Here is a 7205-nt window from a genome sequence, read left to right as displayed (position 1 = left end):
AGACATGATACACACATATCAAACACACACACTCACACTCACACACATACACGGTAAGTACATAAAGAGATGGGTGATAGATGATTAATAGGTAGATAGATAATTGATAGATAATTTTTTTAAGAATTCAACTGGTCTGTAGGAGGAGCTCAGCCCTTAAAAGTGCTGTCTGCTCCTAAAGAGGACCTGGGTCCAACTCCCAGCACTCACATGGCAGCTCACGACTGTCTGTATCTGTAACTTTAGTTCCAAGGGACCCAGTTCCTTCTTCTGGCCACCATGGGTCCTGGGCACACATCTCATACACAGACACACATGCAGACAAAATAACACATGTACTGGCTAGTTTTGTGTCAACTTGACACAGGCTGGAGTTATCACAGAGAAAGGAGCTTTAGTTGGGGAAATGCCTCCATGAGATCCAGCTGTAAGGCATTTTCTCAATTAGAGATCAAGGGGAGAGGGCCCCTTGTGGGTGGTGCCATCACTGGGTTGGTAGTCTTGGGTTCTATAAGAGTGCGGGCTGAGCAAGCCAGGGGAAGCAAGCCAGTAAAGAACATCCCTCTATGGTCTCTGCATCAGCTCCTGCTTCCTGACCTGTTTGAGTTCCACTCNTGACTTCCTTGGTAATGAACAGCAGTATGGAAGTGTAAGTCAAATAAACCCTTTCCTCCCCAACTTGCTTCTTGGTCATGATGTTTTGTCCAGGAATAGAAACCCTGACTAAGACAACACACAAACACAAAAATAATAATAATGAAAATTTAAAACTCAAACTACATATACATAAAAGTTGAACAAAAAGCACTTAAAATTTTGGTATTTCCTGGATACTTGGCAAACAACCAGACTTTTCTCTGTGTAATAATATCAGGAACAGGGCTAGAGAGATGGCTCACCAATTAAGAGCAATGGCTGCTCTTCCAGAGGACCTTGGTTCAGTTCCCAACACCCACATGACGGCTCACAGCTGCAACTCCCGTTTCAGGGGATCTGACACCCTCATACATACACAACAATGATGCACAGAAAAAATAAAAATAAATAAATCATTTAAAAAACTTTAAGAGCAGGTATATATATATATATATATATATATACCACATATACAGGTGTGTGTATATATGTGATATACACATGCATAGATCTGACCACATAAATTTCACATATGCATATATAAACCTCTTTTATTAGTTCAAAAGGAAAATGGCTTTTGTTGTTGTTGTTTTTATTTATTTGAGACAGGACCTCACTGTGTAGCCTTGCTGCCCTGGAGCTCACTCGCTAGACCAGGCTGGCTTAGAAATCAGAGATGCGTCGTTCCCTTTCCCCTGGCTGGCAGCGTGGAGGCCGCACGATGCCTGGAGTTACTGTAAAAGACATTAACCAGCAGGAGTTCCTCAGAGCTCTGGCAGCCTTCCTCAAAAAGTCCTGGAAGCTGAAAGTCCCCGAATGGGTGGACACAGTCAAGCTGGCCAAACATAAAGAGCTTGCCCCATATGACGAGAACTGGTTCTACACACGAGCTGCTTCCACAGCACGGCACCTGTACCTCCGAGGTGGTGCAGGGGTTGGTTCCATGACCAAGATCTACGGAGGACGGCAGAGAAACGGTGTCAGACCCAGCCACTTCAGCAGAGGCTCTAAGAGTGTGGCCCGCCGGGTCCTCCAAGCCCTGGAGGGGCTGAAAATGGTGGAAAAGGACCAAGATGGGGGCCGCAAGCTAACACCTCAGGGACAGAGAGATCTGGACAGGATCGCTGGATAGGTGGCAGCTGCCAATAAGAAGCATTAGAACAAAGGATGCTGGGTTAATAAATTGCCTCATTCATAAAAAAAAAAAAGAAAGAAAGAAAGAAAAAAGAAAGAAAAAAAAAGAAATCAGAGATCCTCCTGCCTCTGTCTCCCAAGAGCTCAGTGAAAGCTCTTGACCTCTCTCTACCCCCTCACCTATCTTAATGCTTTGGGTTTTTTAAATTTTCTATTTCCCAGCACCTATGATACTTATAGTCCATAAATTCACATTAAACAAATGTATGACTGTGTATTTGAGGTACACACTAGAAAAAACAAAAAGAATCCACAGCCCCATTTATACATAGGAACCAATGCTAATCTCCAGAGGCAGAGGCAGGAGGATCTCTCTGAGTTCCAAGCCAGCCAAGGCTTCATAGTGAAACTCTGTCTCAAAACAATAAAACACAAACAAAAACCCAAATTGAATGGAGGTTTCCTCTGCCCCAAATTCTGTAGCAACTATCTATTAATGTTCAAGACTTTGGGGGTCTACCTGTATCTGTAACACCCCCACTTGACCCCTGTTCCCCATTTAGCTTTCTCTCTCATCCTCCCCACCCTACTCCATGTTTACCTTTCAGTCATCCCCACTCTGCTCCCAGTTTGCCTTGTTCTGTCCCCCACCGTCTCTTCTCTCCAGCTACGTCGATTCTTGTGAGTGTTTCAGACTCTCCAGCCGCACCCACCACAGGGCCATTGTTCTCAGCTGTTTTCTCTCCCTAATGTCTACATTGCTTGTGTGCCCACTTCTGTGACATCTCAGATCAAAAGTCATCTTACCAAGGAAGTGATCCCCCCAACATCACCATCTCACTCAGAACAACAAGTTCCACCCCCCAATTCTAATCACTTCCCTCTTTTAATACAACATCTATTGGATGCTAGTACCATGTATTTCATTTTTATATATTTTTAAATTTTCATTTCTGCCTAATAACATCTTCATCTGTTGTGTTCACTACTTTGTCTTAGCACCCAAATGTGCTCAGGAAGTACTCAGGAACTATTAGCCCATCTATAGTAAACTCAATGAGTTTATATACAGTGACAGAAAGGACAGGTGGTTAGCTCACGACCTAGCAAAGAGAGTGATTTGAGTGAATGAGTCATAAGAGGCTGTTGCCATCTTGAGTCGGGGTTATCTACCATGAGGGCACCGTGAGATCAGACGTGTTAGCACACTCTCACGTGGAGTGAGAAGGCTCAGAAGTCCATCTGTTACCAGAGGGTGTATAAGAAATAGCCAGTTTGCTTGAAGGAAGAGATTCTGTGGGTGTAGCTGCTCAGTGTTACCCATGGTCCTGTAAGTAACCCTTATAAACTCAACAGCTCACTATGGTAAACTTGGGTGACACATGGGGGGGGTTGTCTATCATTGTCCTTTTTATGTAGAATGAATAGAAATAGACTCCCCAGGAAAGGTCATGCAACAGATAGAAGGAGCATGTTCTTTGTCTTTATTACTTGGATGATTACATGGGTCTACAAGTTACTTTAAACTGGTTGACATATCTGAATGGGCATTTTACATTGAGTGCAAGTTATAACTAAATGAAAGGATTTAAAAAAAAAAAAAGATTAACAATGGTACTGAAGGTACCAACATTTACAAGGTAACAAAGCTCTAATTCAAACTCAGTTGTCTCTGGCTCCCAGATCTTTGTATGGGGTACCGTCACCTCTGAATCTATTTTCAGATTGGCAAGCATCTATCTCCTTCCTGCAAATACAGCATGATACAGGTAAACACTGTTTTCTACAGGAGTCGTTAGCTCTCAGGCTCAAATGCGTAGCTAGCAGGCAGAGGCACTTAACTGATAGGACACTTGATTTCATTTGTCATCTCGGGCAGCTTATCTAGTCCCCAGGCGGTCACTCCAACACGAATCCAGGTTTTGCCACATATTCACGGTATGGTGAACATCTGCACTGGGCAGATGTTGAGAAAGGAGATTGTCCTGTGGCCTGAGGGAACCAGACCCTGTCAGCTGAAAGGTCTTCAGAGCGGAATTGAGGCTTCCCTAAGTGTGAAGAAATTCTGCCTGTGGACTTCAGTGTTAGCTCTTGCTTGTCCTCCCTGAGGTAACAAGACACAGGTTTAGACTTACCTTCCTAGACCCTAGATTTGCACAAATGAGTTCTACTCACGCGTGTGTGCACGCGCACACACACACACGTGTTTTGAATAACAGCCAGGGGTGTGGAACAGATATGTGTTCCTCCACCTACTAATTTTCTGATGACAATCTCTGGGGAAATTTCATCCCCAAATATTCACACTCTAAATGTGTTTATGGCATCTGCAGGGCTGATCCCTAAATGATAATGAAGTGAGACCATCTTTTCCTTGTTCCAGTCCGTGATGGTATGAGCTCTGAGCTCTGTGTGGATCTCTATATCCAGCTTATCCCACCCTCATGCAAACCCTGCCCCAAGCAAGCCCCGAGTAGCCCCTCTAGGTTGAGTCTTGAGTGGTGAGTACCAGCTAGATTTTCTAGTTCCGTTCCAGGCCTGCTGCACTGGAAACCCAGACATTAACATTTCTGTAATTAAAGTAAAATTATCTTGGACTGGGATGGTGAGTGAGGTGTGGCAAGCTAGTTCAGTGGGCTAGTTCAGCCGGTTAAAGACTTGTCGTGCAAGCCTGCCCGCCCGAGTTCAATTCACAGGACCCACGTAAAGGTGGAAAGAGACGTCTCACACCACAAAGTTGGCCTCTGGTCCCCACATATGCACTGTGGCATGTGCATGCCTCCCCACTCCCCATCACAGTGCATGCTCTGTGTCTGTGTCTGTGTCTGTGTCTGTGTCTGTGTCTGTGTCTGTGTCTGTGTCTGTGTCTGTGTCTGTGTCTGTGTCTGTGNTCTCTCTCTCTCTCTCTCTCTCTCTCTCTCTCTCTCACACACACACACACACACACACACATACACACACACACCATAAATTAGGACTCTCTCTCATACAGGACACACACACAAGTAATTATAATGAAGTAAATAAAACACATCCCTTAGACACATTGTGAGTAACTCCACCTGTCCTAATTAGCTGGGTCTTGGAGTCAACTAGCTGTAGAAACTATCCTTGCAGCCAATTCATGTTGCTGTCCAACCTTGAACAAGTCTTAGACCTTCTCCAGCCCCCTGGCTCCATACAGCCCCAGCAGGGTGTTTGTTATGCTTTCTTATCATGGCTTAAACTGCAAAGTTAGAAATCTGTTCCAGTGGTCATGTCTCAGCCAAGGAGAACAAGGTCTTTCTGAAGCCAAAAGGTTTTCCGTGTGTGTGTGTGTGTGTGTGTGTGTGTGTGTGTGTGTGTGTGTGTGTATGTATACAACTTTATGGTTCTGAATATTTTCAGAAATCCAAATAACCGTGTGACTACTTGCTTGTCTAGCATTGTCCGTGTGGTTATTAATCATTCTGTCTATTCTGATTATTGCAGATTATAAAAAGGTCTGCAAAATTCTGACTCATCAGTGAGGAAGGAAGCGTGTTTAACAGACGCACCGTTATATGTTCGTTGAATGAGACTCGTCTCAAATTCTCAGACTCCCTGGTGCTGGGCTTACAGGTCTGCAGTGCCACACCACACTCACAGTGGCTGTAACTGAGCAAGATGAGACTGAATAGTGATAAAGGAATGGAAGGCCGTTTGTGTTCTATTTTTATTTAGTGGTGCAAAGAATGAAGACTGTATATCTCCGTGCTTTGAGTTCGGCACAGGTTCTCACATGGAGATTCATGTGGCTGCTAAATTGCCTTTATCTGACCCAGCAGAGGCCAAAGCATATGTCTCACCCCTCAGTGCCAGGCCAGGCACAAATGTGGCATGGCTCTCTCTGGTGTCAATACCACTTCATATCTACCCAGTCCCGCCCTAGCACTAACCCTCCGCCTGGGTTCTACTGTGGTCACTGTGAGCACAAAGAAGCAAGTGTTCCTGTCAGGAGAACCAGAAACTGCTGCCGTTCCTGAGAAGAGAAGGGGACACACTCTTTTGAGGCCATTAGCCAAGGTTGTTAGACTTGCACGAAGGAGTGGCACAGACTAGGGTCACAGAGGTAGTGGTGGGAAGGTCACTGGATCCAGACCATTTCGGAGACCTTCTGAAGCCGTGGTCTCTAAGGAGGGAGGCTATTTCGTGAAGCTCAAAGAGCTAATGTGTCTGGCGCACACACCTGCCTGTCATCGTCCCACCATTTCGCCAAGTCTATCGGGGATCCGGTACCATCTGGAGAAATGAGGGTCACATATAAATAAACATAATTGGATTGAGAGAAATTAGGAATTAGAATTAATTCCTATGAGTTTGGATTAATGTCACTAATACCTTTGAATGCAGGCTAAACCTTGAGTAACAGATGCTTTCAAAAGTCTATAGGTTATTTTTTTCTGAAAAAATGGTTAGATTTTTCATAGGGATGATAGAAATGGTCCTTTATGTAGAAAACTAATTTTTAACTGAGATAAGAGCAGTGCGTGATGGTCCACACCTTTAATTCCAGGACTCAGGAAGCAGAGGCCAGTGGGATCTCTGTGAGTTCCAGGTCAGCTTGAGCTACATAGTGAGTTCCTGTCTCAAAAACAAACACAAATAAATTGAGATAAAATACCATACGGGACTGGAGAGATGGCTCAGCAGTTAAGGGCATTTGTTGCTCCTTCAGAGGATCTGGGTCTGATTCCCAAACACCCATATGGTTGTTCGCAACGATCTCTAACTTGAGTTCCAGGGGATCTGAAGTCCTCTTGCAACTTCCTTGGTCATCAGGCACACACATGCTACGGATACATTCATACACATTTTTAAAAAATCTAAAACTTGAAGTGATAATGCATAGCATAAAACTTGTCATTTCTCAAAAAACCAAAAAAAAAAAAAAAACAAACCCCAAAACAACAACAACAACAACAACAACAAAAAACCTTGTCATTTCATCTACCTTCTAGTTCATAGTTCAGACATTAAATGCATTCATACACTGAGCAACTGGTCTACCTGGAAATGGTTAATAATCTATCAGTGAGCTCAATGAGCCTTTTGCATCTTCTAAGATCGTTCCAACATACAGTTGGTTATCCTCTTTCCCTCAGCCCATAGTAACCACCACTCTCCATCCTGTCACTCTGCATGCGACTGGTCCAACTTCTCCTATCACTGGGATCACACAGTACTTGTCCTTTTTCTTATTTCCCTTAGGATAATGTCCTCAAGGCTAATCTACATGTATCCTGTATCAATTTGTCTTTCACTTTTAAGGATGAATAATGTCCTTTCGGATAAATAACCTTCCTCCCACCTCAGGTGCTGGAATTTGAATCCAAGGGTTTTCAACATGCCTCTTAAATGCTTTACCAACTGAACCAAATCTTTCCCTCCTCCTCCTCCTCCTCCTCCTCCTCCTC

General features: G+C 44.0%; 1 protein-coding gene across 1 annotated transcript; it reads left to right on the top strand.

Moving 5' to 3' along the window:
• Positions 1 to 1357: 1357 nt before the first annotated feature.
• LOC110329154 (40S ribosomal protein S19-like) lies at positions 1358 to 1783 on the top strand. The gene has a single exon (XM_021208743.2). The coding sequence runs from the start codon at positions 1358 to 1360 to the stop codon at positions 1766 to 1768; it is 411 nt and encodes a 136-aa protein (XP_021064402.1). The 3' UTR covers positions 1769 to 1783.
• The last annotated feature ends 5422 nt before the right edge of the window (positions 1784 to 7205 follow it).

The sequence above is a fragment of the Mus pahari genome, chromosome 11 (assembly GCF_900095145.1).
Source record: "Mus pahari chromosome 11, PAHARI_EIJ_v1.1, whole genome shotgun sequence".
In the NCBI taxonomy this organism is placed as follows: domain Eukaryota; kingdom Metazoa; phylum Chordata; class Mammalia; order Rodentia; family Muridae; genus Mus; species Mus pahari.
This window is presented reverse-complemented; position numbering and strand designations above follow the sequence as displayed.

Excerpts from the sequence above, each read along its gene's own strand:
- LOC110329154 (XM_021208743.2), top strand. The coding sequence starts at position 1,358 with ATGCCTGGAGTTACTGTAAAAGACATTAACCAGCAGGAGTTCCTCAGA.